The 13,115-nt window shown below is 41.7% G+C and overlaps 1 protein-coding gene across 2 annotated transcripts; it reads left to right on the forward strand.

Annotated features, from left to right (window-relative positions):
* The first annotated feature begins 1,360 nt into the window (after positions 1–1,360).
* On the forward strand, positions 1,361–10,850 carry F2R (coagulation factor II thrombin receptor). Of its 2 annotated transcripts, none has more exons than XM_042825968.1 (2): positions 1,361–1,452; positions 7,903–10,850. In XM_042825968.1, exons 1-2 carry the CDS (start codon positions 1,374–1,376, stop codon positions 9,096–9,098), a joined length of 1,275 nt encoding a protein of 424 aa, XP_042681902.1. In that variant the 5' UTR covers positions 1,361–1,373; the 3' UTR covers positions 9,099–10,850. The 2 variants fall into 2 exon arrangements, with proteins under 2 accessions (XP_042681902.1, XP_042681900.1); XM_042825966.1 differs by lacking the exon at positions 1,361–1,452 and adding an exon at positions 1,709–1,808.
* Positions 10,851–13,115: the final 2,265 nt, after the last annotated feature.

A 13,115-nucleotide genomic window follows, 5' to 3' on the forward strand; every position in this document is an offset into this window, starting at 1 on the left:
AAAAAATTGGTGTTTACATGAGTGGCACAGTGAGTTTTCCCCGCATAGACATTCCCACCAGCAAATACTGCTGAAGGCATGTCTCTTGGCTGCTGCAGCTTTATGAAAAGTGCAGCATGGAAGATCAGTTCAGATCACAAATAGCTTCTGTTTATTCATACACTAAAAAGATAACATTGGCTATGAAAGCCTCTGCTGTTATGCTACCTTCACGTATTCTTATACAGCAGCAAGATCGCAGAAGTACCTTCTGTGACTTCACTTGATCTTCCAAAACAGAATCGAAGCACTAACCTCTGATTAAAGTATTTTCTGAATTGATAAAAACTGAGTCCGTGATTAAGTAAAAGCTATTTTCTGTGGGCTCCCCACTATGCCCAAGGATGACAGATTTATTTGGTCATGGATGTGTCTCTTGCTAGCAACCACCTCTTACCTAGCAGCAGAAGTGCTGGCTAGCAGTACGGCTATCACACTTCTTGCTTCATGCAAAAAGAGGACAGCCATAACCGGTAACGTGGAGCAGGGGCCAGAACTGTGGGAAGTGTGCTGCAGGACAAGATGAGATCAGAACTGGAACTGACTGGGCATTGGTACTCACTGTCAAGAGTTGACTTCCCATCCTTGTTATTCTCAGTTAAGTATCAGTGTTTCTGCAGCAATGACACGACGTCCTGTAAGTGATCCAGTTCTGAACACAGCCTTCCTCCCGTTATTTCTGTATTGCTGTAAACACAAATGTATATAGTTGAGGACAGGGCTGCACACCCCAGCAAATCACGGGACGCGTAATGCTTACGACGGCAGCACATACCTCAGGAATAAAATACACTCAAACTACCGGTGGAGTGCCATAGCATTGTCAGCAAACACAGCCTAGACGATAGCGGGAAAGCTGTCTCCCACGGCAGTTCTCCCAGCACACCAGTCCTCCACCCGCGAGCAACTCGGAGGGGCAGCCCCGTGCCTCCACCCGCACAGGTGCGGCCGCATTCGGAGCAGCTCCGCCCAGCGCGCAGCCGCGCACAGAACAAAGCGAGCGTGAGAGCCATGCGGGTGAGGAGTAGGGTCTGGTTGTTTTGTGCATCCAGCGTGGCGCAAACTTTCGGCTGAATCCCTTTGTTTTGCGTTTCTCGTTACCCGCGGGACACCACCGGGACAGCAGCACCTCCCGCTCTCCCCTCCCCCCCCAGCCCCGGCGGCGGACCCGGCACCGCTCGGCCCTCCCACCGGAGTCCGTCCCGCCCCGCCCGGCAGGAAGGCGCCCCCGCCTCTCCCAGCGGCGGCCGAGGGGCGGCCCTGCTCCGCCCGGGCCTCACTCGCTTTCCCGGCGCGGCCGGGACGGACGGACGGACAGCAGGGAGGCGGCGGCCATGGGGCTGCCCGCGCTGCTCTGCGCCCTAGCCGTCCTCAGCTGCCCGATCTCACTGCCCGCCGCTGCTGCCCGAACCGGTGAGTCGCGGGGTCGCCGCTCTGCGGGCTGCCTGGAGGCGGGCGGGAGCTCGGCTCGGATCGGTTCTGCAGCCGGACTGGGCGGGCGGGGGGAGAGCCCGCTCGCTTCGGCGCCCTGAAGCGCTGCGGTGGGTGTGCTCGTGCGGCGTTGTGGCCAAAACGTGAGAGCCCGGGCGCCGGGCGGATAGCCGCGCTTTGGTCAGATAACTGTTGATTGGGTTTGGTTTTTTTTAGTATGCTCCGTAGTTCTGGAATACAGATGCCGGAAAGCTCCGGCCGTGCCGCAGGAGAGGTGATTGAAGACAAAGAATGGTTTACGTCCATCCCGCGGCTGAGGGGCGGCCGAGCGGTAGCAGGTGATGGAGGAAGGAAGGGGCGAGGAGGCGGGATGCGGCGCTGGGTGCCCCGGCAGCGCGTTGACAGCTCCGGGAGCCCCCAGAGGGGCTGTAAGGTAGCGCCGGGCGGGGAGATGTGCCAGCACCAGCCAGCTCATAGCGTGCTCCCCGATTAGTTGGCTTTCTTCTTTGTTTAACTAGTAGTAGCGCTAATGACAGCGTGCGCTCTGCCAGGTGAGACCTCGGACCAGTCTGGTTCAGATCTCGACAGTGCAGTGCGCGAGGAAGGAGTGCTGAAGGCGTGTGTGCAGCCTCGTGGGTTCTAGCCGAGGTGCAGTGGTGCAGAACTGAGTTAAGCACTTGCAGATAGCAAGGATTCTTCTTCTGCAGGGTGCTGTTTAACGCTTCTTTCAGTGCAGCGCTCCTGCCAAGGAAGCTGGTCAGAAGAACAGAGGGTCTGCAGCTGAGGGTAGGCCTGCTGAAACGGGCTGAAAGAGAACTGAGCTGGTGCTTGTGCTGGGAGGAGAGGACCAGAGGGAGAAACCTAAGAAAGCTTATCCTCACAAAGACATGAGGGAATAGAGAGGCCACGACTGTGTTTATGCTGGCAGGGAACGGAAGTGTCCCTGTTGAAAGAAAAGGGGGGAATGTATGCGTGGGAGGTAATCACAAACTACAGAAGTTAATGTTGGAAGAAGACTGTTCTGCTGAATGCTCTTATTCCAGTTTAAGAAACATCCAAGCTTGTTTTCCTGCCTTCTGCAGTGTAGACTTCATTAAAGAACATCCTAAAGCGCATCATTCATTTGCTGCTTCCTTAGGAAACAATGAAGAACATAGTTACTGTATGATATCACTCAGGCTAAGGGAAGAAGAACTCACATTATTTGATGCACAGTAGAAGCATTAAAGCCCAACACCTGAGCATGTCTTCTCTCTCCTTTCAACCACTCCCACAGCAGTGTCACTTCCCCACTGTCCCATACAGCAGCCCTGTTTTCACCACAATATACTTAGTTCCCAATTCATTTGCATTGTTCTGTCCCTAGGCTCACTCTGCCCTTGCACCTGCAGCTTCACCCCTGCTGTCTCCTTGTTCCCTCAGTATCCACAGTTCCCACCTCGTTGGCCTCAGCTGGTCATGCAAACAGAAGAAAAAAGGCAGTTTTGCAGTGGGTGCTGGGCACTTGTTTGTGAGCTCTTCAGGTTTTGCCTCTGAAGGGCCAATCAACATGCTGGCTGAGGTCTGAACTGGCCCACGCTTTCCTGTGTGGGGATAGGTGGGTGAAAAGAGAGATGTTACCATGGCTCGGAACCAGCCGTAGTAGTGTAGTGAAAACTATGGAGAAAGGAAAGCAAAAAGAAGCAGTGTGCAAGAAAATGGTACTTCAGTAAGGTGTGTTAAAACTGCTACTGCATCATTGGTGTCATACAGCAATGAATACTGTATAAATGGAGAGATGTGACAAAGAATATCTTAAAAAAAAAAAAAAAAAAAAAAAAAAAAAAAAGGTGTTTATTGTTACCAAAGCTAGTCAGTGTCATCTCTCCTATAAAATTATCTTCCTTATGAACATGTCTCACTTGCACATCTCAATCAATCTTTACTTAATTTATGTGCCACTAAAAAATTTAGATTCTAGATGCGGGTTATACAAAGAGGAGATATAAGAAACAGTTTTTGTTGTAAGCCAGTGGTGCAGCACCACGAATAATGTCCAGAAATCAGTATAAATGGTTGTCCAGTGGCACATCTTTAACTGGCTTAACCGATGTTTAGTTTCCACTTCATAAAAACAACCACTGGGAGATGAAGATAAATATTGTTTGTTTATAAATGAGTATGTAGAAATACTTCAGATTTTCTCCTGGTGCTCGGGTGATGTGGGGCAATTTTAGAGACTGGTCGAAGCTGTTGTATTGTTTGCTCTCTGCTTTTCTTCTCACAGTACAGTACTCAGTAGCTCCTTACCTATGAGAGCAGACGTGAAACGAAATCACAAAATAGCGCTGTGTAAAACAAAGCATCGTCTTTCAGGGTAAGCAGAATATGGGAATGATAACCACAAATCCAATAACAGCATTCAGTGGAAGACAGAACACTATAGTTTGTTAAAGACAAACGGTCCCCAACTTACTGAGCTTTCTGTGTCATTTCCCTGTGCCCTGTTGAAGAATTAGAGTAAGGATCACAGGCGGTAAAAGGAAAATTCAAGCTACTGAGTATTTTTACCTTTTGAAGTTTTTTGTTAGAAGCAAACTGTGTATGTAGCTCAATGTCCTGATGACAAACCACTAGGATACAACTTCAGTGATTTATCCCATCATTCTTATTAAACCAGGGCTCTTTCATACATCGTAAGTACAGGCAGCTATTAAGTCAGTTAGAATGCCATTAATTATCAAAATAATAATCCTGGAGTTTTGACCTCTTTCCTGAGGATTGGGTGTCAGCCTAGCAAAAGCAGGATGACTGTTTAAATGCTTGCGATCATTATGCTATCAAACCTTTATTTCTGTTCTAACAAATTATTTCTGTGGCTAAAAATGACTTAAGCTGTAGCCAAATGTATTTTAGAGACATATAATATGACATCTTATACACCTCAGACTGAATACCAAGAAGATTCTGGCATAGCCATAACTGGTAGTTTTAAAATCTTTTATGTAGAGCTACTGCATTTGTTTTACTGTGCTGTCATAGCTTATAAGTAAAGTTTGTTTCCTATTACAGATCATCATACATTTACTGTCAGGGTTCATTAAAATCTTTTTAAATAATACGTTGTCATTTCATCCTCTGCCCGATCTGATCATTGGCTTTTTCAAGTAAACACTGACACGCAAGGAATCCAGAACCCCCGGGCAGTAACATTCTTCCTTTCTGTTTTATCATGCATGAAAAGCGCTGTTGGTTTTTCTAATAGTGTACACATGTGGGTTGTTCAAACAAATATCTTTGCAAAGGAAAAGAGCTGGTATGTGGCTATCAATATTTTAAGATTAAATTGAACTTCATTAAGAAAGTTTAAATTCCTGCTCTCTCAAGAGAGGTGGAGTAACAGCAAGGTTAAGGTCTCATCCCATTTTCCCGTGCTGCTGAGTTTCAGGTATCATCTAAGTTTAAGGTAAGGACATGGTATTGTAACAGCGTCAGGGTTGAGTTTTAAGCTCAAAATTAAGTCTCTACCTACATGAAGAATACGTAGTTTTTGCCAAGTATTATTTCAGATAATGTTAATAGAATTCAACTTACTTAGGGAATGTTCTTGTCCTGAATTATTCTAATAGGTTTCTACTTCTAGAAAAGTTTGATAATGGAGTAATGCAAACTCAAAATACTTCAGTCTCTAATTCATCTTGTAAATAAGTTAGCTCCAGGAATTCAGCACGTAATAAGATTATTAGCAATGTTTAGGTAACTATAAGGAATGGCCAAACAAAGTTCAGTGGCTGGTAAATAGAAACTCTCCCAGTAGTCATTTTTCTCACAGCTTATTCATACTGTTCTGATGAGTCACTGTAAAGAAGTAAGACAAGTTACTGGCAAGAATTTTGGCTGTAAGTGACTTAACTTCCAGTCACTGTGGATCTGTGGGTCCACATAGTTCACTTGCAAGTCCTCAAAAAGTGAGACATAGCAGCGTTGCTTCACTGCAGCACTGCTAGCTGAGGTGAGGCAGCAGAGGTGGAGTGCTTTGCAGTTCGGGGGTTCAGGGAAATGAGAGGTGCTTGTCAGCAGCACCTCAGCTCCCATGTCTTGTAGACCTCAGTAGCACAGTTCTCGTCTCCAAATACAGCTCTGTTCTCACCAAGGTGTTTATATCTGTGCTCTCCTCTGAAACATGCTTGCCTGATGTGAAACCATGTCACGTTTTCCTTGTGCTTTGGCTAAGGAGGAACCAAAAAGGATCTCTGGGGTCTGGGATCTCATTTTTGTCCTTTCCTGAAGTTTTTGGTTTTAGAAACAGCAATGGAAGAAACAGATATTTGAAGTTATAAAACAGGTGTGTACTGGAGAGATGAGAGGTACAATTAGAGCTTTTTCATCACTCCTACTGATGTCTCAAAGCTTTACTATGAGACTTGTCTCTCGGCAGGAGAAATCAGGGTGTTCTTATTTTTCAGTTGCATACAGTTCTGATTTTTCCAAGGGAGGTGGACACCATCAGTGTCAATTGTGACAGGTTTCTCTTGCCATAATCACTAAGCAGTGGAAATTGCATGACTATTCAGATAGCTGCAGGCTCAAGTTAGAGATGTTAAAAGAGTTAAAGATGTTAAAAATAACTTACACTGCATCTGAACTGCTTAACTAAGAGCTGAGTATTCAAGCCATCTAATGACTTGGACTAAAGGTCTAAAATCACGAAAGACGGGGGATCTGTAGTTCTGCCTTTTGATAATCTTTTCTGTTGGAATGAACTCTAGATCCTTCTGTAGTAGATCCTTGTGTAGTGCCCTTCTGTGCAAACACTGTATACTAAATCTCTTCTACTTCTTTGCCTTTTGTGTTTTGGTAGATAGTTCCCACTTCAGTTTACACAGCAATTTCCAAGATTTGAATTTTTCCCAGCAACTTTTTTTTTTTCTCTCCAAACTTTAGAGGATGCAATCAAGTAACATCATACACAAAAACAGTTATCTCAAACATCCTCTTGTTTGTGCTACCCACCCCTCCCCCCCGTCTCCCAGGATGCAGCTGTGATGCAGTGTGATACCGCTTTAAAAACTAAAAATCCCCAAGTCCCTCTACCGCTGCTATGATTTCATCCCACATTTTACTAACGTTCATGATGCACAAGGTTCCTCTCGTGTAGCCTGCTCACAAAGGTTAGTAGTTGGCTGCTTACAACTGCTCTTGTTACCACCTGCTTCATTAAGATGCTTTTGTTCTCATCTGCATTGAAAAATAAATGATTTAAATTACTGTAGAACAAGCAACTGCATCTAAAGAACAGCACCTTTAGATGGGTGAGTTACGCCTAAGTATTTTCAGCTCACTGATTCAAGCTTACTCAACTTAATTTTTATTTTGGTAGTCTAGAATTCAAGAGATCATTTGCCTACTATAAGCAGTACTACTATAAGCAGTAGTAGCTGTCACTTCTGTCAGCTTACAGAACATCTCAAGTAACCTACACCTAACTACAGTAAGCTGAAAATGATGGTCTTCCAGAACAGTTCTCCAAAAAATTATCTGAAATATTATCTACAGTAACTCTCCTGATGTTTGTTTTGTTTGTTTTTACATATGTATGCCTTTGCCACACGTTCAACTCCCTGTAATTCTCACTTTCCTAACTTGCTATGGCTACATTCCAAAGGCAGACACCCTTTTCTGACTCATCTTCAGTAGCAGTCACTGAACCATGCTGCAGAGGAACTGGCTGTGGAGACAACCGTCGTGGCAGGTTTTGGAAGTGCTATAAAGGCATGCTGGATGCATGCCATCCTCAGTACACTGCAGATTACAATAAGTAGAGCTGCTGGAGCATTTCAATCAATGCAAGCTGTGGCTACCTGTTCAGCACAGGCAGAAGGCTGATTCACACCAGCACGGACAGCTGTAGGAAGGCATCTGCCATCTAACTTTAGCTTCATCAGGCCATTGGGATGTCTCCAGAGACTACAGAAATATCTCAGTAACTCAATGTTTTAGTTGCATTTTAGCTTTTTGTTACTTTAGTGACATATAATTCTAAGAGGAATTCTGGGTATGAGTGCCGTGTTTATCCCAGTACCTCATTTCTTAGAAAACGTGTGAAAGGTCAGACAAAGAAAATCAGTGGATGGCAACTTTATAGTTCTTGTGTTAAAGTAGCCCACATATATGAGATTGATTTCTTAAGCAGAAAAAGAATTCAGTTGCTGTCAGAAGGAGCTTAGAAGCTGAGAGTTAAGTGTTTGTGGAGGGCATTTTACCCAAACATGTAACAGGACCTAAACAAAAAAAGATGGACCAATATCTGTGAGCAGACCACGCTTTGAATAAGAAATTAGCTGCATTATTTTGTGTTACTAATATGATTTTAGATTTCCTCATTGAAAGATATTTTCACTTCACTGCATGTATATATTTGCTTTCTAATCTCAATGCCTTCTTATGTTTCAGACCACGCATACAATAACAGCAGCGTAAGGGGCAGAACTTTCCTGATACCTGACCGTGGTGAACCTATACCTGTGGAAGATATTGAAAACAGTGCTGAAAATGATTCGGAGGTTGGATTAGGATCTACCAATCAGAGTAGATCACCTCCACATGAACAACGAACAGTGTCAGTGGAAACAGCAAGATATCTCACTAGTCCCTGGCTGACCCGTTTTGTTCCTTCGGTTTACACATTAGTGGTTGTGCTCAGCCTTCCTCTGAACATTACAGCCATATTTGTGTTTCTGAAAAAAATGAAAATTGAAAAGCCAGCTGTAGTTTACATGCTGAATTTGGCTCTTGCAGATGTACTGTTTGTAAGTGTGCTCCCTTTCAAGATTGCTTACCATTTCTCTGGAAACAACTGGGTATTTGGACCTCGGATGTGCCGCTTCGTCACTGCTGCTTTCTACTGTAACATGTACTGCTCAGTAATGCTCATGACAAGCATAAGCTTTGATCGCTTCTTGGCAGTGGTGTACCCCATGCAGGCTCTTGGCTGGCGTACGTTAACACGTGCCTCAGTGATTTGTTTCATCATATGGTTTGTAGCAATAACTGGAGTTGTACCTTTTCTCATCAGAGAGCAAACTATGGAAATACCCAAGTTAAATATCACAACCTGCCATGACGTGTTAAGGGAATCTGAGCTTCACGGCTATTACGTACACTTTTTCTCTGTCTTCTCATCTGTTTTCTTTGTAGTGCCATTTATAATATCTACCATCTGTTATGTGTGTATCATTCGGTGCCTGAGTTCTTCTAGTATTGTTGCAAGACAAAATAAGAAGACACGTGCCTTGCTCCTGTGTGTGGCCGTTTTTTCAGTCTTTGTCATTTGTTTTGGGCCAACCAATGTCCTGCTATTAATTCACTATATCCATTTTTCATACAACAACAGTTTAGAGTATCTCTACTTTGCCTATCTACTCTGTGTATGCATCAGCAGTGTTAGCTGTTGCATTGATCCCTTTATTTACTACTATGCTTCCTCTCAGTATCAGAGACAACTGTTTAGTCTCTTGAGTTGTAAAGAGACTTTAGATCCTAACAGCAGTAACAGCAGTGGCCAATCAATGTCTACCACTAGCAGAAGAGGCACGTGCTCTACTAACGCAAATAACAGTGTCTACAGCAAATTACTAGTAATACAGTGAGATCATGTGTCTTACACATGCTTAATTTGTATACAATTCAGTCAAATAAGGAGATGCTATATCCAAGAAGTGCAGAAGCTTATACCAAGTTGTGCAACGTAGTTTCATTACAGTAATGCACAATCCAATTTAGTACAAGTGTATGTATTTGTATGTGTATTGTATTTGTAAATAGATTAGTGTTGAGGAGAAAAGTATTTCTTAATAGTATCTGTTGACTGTTTTTTAGATGAAGTCCTTTTTACAGACAAATATTTAAATTGTTAGTGCAATTTATTATGGGGATATCATGAAATCCTGTTGTAGGATTTTCAACTGTATCATACAGGTTAAATTTCTTACTTAAGGAGTCTGTCCATCTAACCGTTATTCTATGAAGAAAGTGAAAATATCTTTCCAGGTAGATTTTTTTCCTTTATTTCTGAAATAGTCCATATGCCATATTTTTATAGTGTTGTCTTGCATTGTGAGCCCTTAGACTGTATATTTTACATTTTTATTTATGTTTATGTGGTGTTAGGAATTTGAACAAATAAAAAACAGCTATTAGTTATTGCATTTTGTCAAAGAAAATTGCCCTCAGTGGCTCAGAGTAGCTTTTCTTTCAGTATTCTTACCATTAGTTTATGCTAAGTGTCTTGGTTATAACAATGGTAGAACCAGATTCCACAGTAGTTCAGTGTTGAACAGCACCTCTGAAAATACCCTGAAAAAGCATAATGAATCACCTTCTTATGCGGTTTGAAAATGTATACTTTCTTGCACATTATTAGTCATCATTTAATGATTAGGACTTGGAAGTATCCTTTATCTCTGCCAAGTCTGAATGTTTTTTGTATTTTTGGTTGTGCATGCATCAACTAAAATTGCTGTCATATGCAAGTAAATAGCTAACTTTACCCTCTGTAGCATTCATTTACTACAAAAGACAATAATGCTAAGTAAGAGGAATTCAGTGTTAGAAACAAATGTGTAGATAATAGGACTTTACACAAAGCTGGAACCAAAATTAAGTAGAAATTTGCTTAATGTAGGTTTTGCCAAAGGAATCAGCCAAGAACAACAACAGTGGCTAAATGTTGCCTTCGGTCCATCACAAGGGATAAACTTAATCTTCCTGCAGGTACTGTGTGAGAGAAGTTTCTTTGTAATGATCTTCTCTTGTTATTTTTTAACCCAGTTCTTATCAGACTTAAACACAATTAAATGCTGAATTACCAGTCACTGATTTTTGTTCTCAAACAGTAATCAAAAGTAATTTCTGAATAAGTAAACAAAATAAAAATGTATGCATGTATTGTTTGTAAGGGTAAAATCCACAAATGTTTATATGAAACAGTAAGATACATTCACATTTTGTTTAGTATTATGTTACCAGTTGCTGGCTGATAGGTTGGCTTGTTCTGTTTTTTCAGTAAAAAGTTTATCTTAAAGCTATGGGAAACAGCTTTCAGCTTGATGAAAAGTTACCTCTGTGCTTCCTGTAGGTATAAGCTGGGGTACTGCTTTTTAGGTTTATCAGTAATTGGAAGTTATTTCAATGCTGTGGTATTTTGTTTACTCTTACATAGCCAGAAGAGACTATCTGGTCAGTTTTGCAAGAACAGTATTACAAGATAGGAGGGAAGGTACTTAATGTTTTAACTTTCTGTATTATAAACTTAAGTGATATACATAAATGTTAACTCATTGTGTTCATTTCTTGTTACATATTCCTATCTTAACCAAATAAATTAGTCTCTACATCTTTGAGATATAATTCTACTGCTTGGTTTTCTAATGCTAAACCTGTAAGCCTCTGAAAATTTGCTGACCTCCGTGTTATGTAAAAGAGATTGCTGTACGTTGGTCCAGCCACAGATGCTCAAGAGTCACAAAACCACATGTTCTTCTTGGGACGTTTTAAGAATGGAAGAAAGCATAACCAGCATTGACTCATAAGTGCACGCATAGATATATACATATAGATACGTACATATAGATACATACATATAGATATGTACATATAGATACATACATATAGATATGTACATATAGATACATACATATAGATACATACATACATATGTATGCCGCAGGGGAGTTTGAGTTGTGTTTTTTTTAATTTTCCTCAGTGCCATAACATATTTGTGCAGTAGGTACATAGTGTGCAGTGAAACCCAAGGCCTCGCATGGGCCTGGAAATTGCAGTTGCTGATACAAAACCCCCTGAATATTTTGGTTCCAATCCAAAACTGAATCCTGACATGGCTCTAGACTGATGTTACAGAACACCAGTGTCCACGGTTTTATATGAAAGTTTCATAGCAAGAAAACCTGAAAAGAAGTAAGTACATCAGCTGGCAAAACATCCCAAACAATGAAGTTAAAACTCTTTAATTGCGTTTTTAAGGATGACATTTCGCTACATTATACAACTTTGACTGCAAAACATGCAAATTTACACTGCAGCAAACGAAGTTATTCCACCATGTGAACAGATGGTGTTATCATAACCTTTGTATGCTTGAGAATGTTTGCAAGCAAGCAACTTCTTCCAATGCTGTAGGGTGAAAAAAAAATAAGCAAATGCTTATCCTCATGAATAAGAACATCAACAAAGATTCCAAATAACAACTAAAAAGGATTTTATCTACGTGTTTGTAAACTGTTATTCCATCTCTGCTATACACGGTTCCAAGGTTGGTTTTGCTGGTAATTCTAGCTTATGTACAAATGCCAAGACCAAACCGAAACAACAACGAAAACACCAACAAACCGACAACCCAAAAACACTGTTAACATGAAATTCTTTAATAAAAAGGCTTTACAAACAAAGTGCGTCTCTTCTTTGTAACTACACTAAATGCTGGTTGCCTTTGAAAGTGTTTTTTTGTCCAGGCATATTTGAAAACACAACCCTTCATGTGCAAAAGTATCCCACTCACATTGATCCTCTGCAAGTGCTTCAGCAAGCCTGCAAATACATCTCTGCTGCGTGTTTAGAGGTGATCTGCAATTCCTGCATAGAATAATACCTGTGCTAACATTAAGCAAATGCTTTTTTTTTTTTTTCTTTTTTTCTAGTAAATGAAGAATTTCTTCTTTTAACCTCATAGAGCTAGTGTCACATTTCTTCTGGTTGTGTTTTGCTAAAGTTTCAGCTTCATGTGATTGCAAAAGTAACCAGAAGATCTACTGCAGGGTTCACCTACTGCAAGAACTAGAAAATTAATGTGAGTAGGCAAGTCTCATACCCAGAAAATGACAACTGAAGCCTTACTGAGCTTATCATTCCTGTGCAACCAACTATGTAGTTAGAAACTGTTGCATGTCTCAGTGTCTGCTTTTGCTGCTGCATTTTGTGGCAAGATTTAAAGGAAGGACCTGTTCCTGCAGCATTGGTTTATTTCAAGCCAATCTCAGAAATCTGAACATTTAAAATGAGCCTGTAACTGCTGAGAGGAGCAGTGAAGCAATGTGGTCACCATTTGAGGAAGTTATTACTGCATTTTACTTTTACTGGCATGATCAAGCTAACAGAAAAAGCTAACCACGTTTTCATGCTTAATGCACCCTTGCACTGCTAGCTGGCAATGAAAGTAACTGTTTCAGAGTGAAAATCTAAGTACAATGAAATGAAACCTAGCCATGATCACATGCTGTTTTTTCTTGAGCCCTCTTCGCATTCTTCATTTTCTTCATGAGGTGAGGACTAATGTGCATCATTTTCTGCATGCAGGAAGCAAACAAACTTGTGCCAAATGATATTTGGAAGTGAGGAGGTGTCAGGCAAAAATGCCTTTCAAAGTTTGCTAATGTTACCAACCTGACAGATCTGTGTTATAGAAATATTGGCTGCAGATGTGTGGGGGTGAAATTTGTAATCAGCATGGTTTCTGTTGGCAAAACATCTCATAAAGCTGCTGTCAGTAAAACTGATTTCACAGGGGTAAGACTGGCTTGATGCAGCGAGGCAACCGTTTTGCAGGGTCTGGTGCATTCACACATTACCTGCATCAATTAATTCCAAGCACA

The sequence above is a fragment of the Centrocercus urophasianus genome, unplaced genomic scaffold (assembly GCF_019232065.1).
Source record: "Centrocercus urophasianus isolate 14NV4802_14NV808 unplaced genomic scaffold, USGS_Curo_1.0 seq_25, whole genome shotgun sequence".
NCBI lineage: Eukaryota > Metazoa > Chordata > Aves > Galliformes > Phasianidae > Centrocercus > Centrocercus urophasianus.

What these genes read in the sequence shown, in the direction of transcription:
- F2R (XM_042825966.1), top strand. Translation starts at nt 1,712, where the DNA reads ATGCCGGAAAGCTCCGGCCGTGCCGCAGGAGAGGTGATTGAAGACAAA. An exon ending in GGGCGGCCGAGCGGTAGCAG is followed by an intron (nt 1,809 to 7,902) that starts GTGATGGAGGAA and finishes CTTATGTTTCAG; the next exon opens with ACCACGCATACAATAACAGC.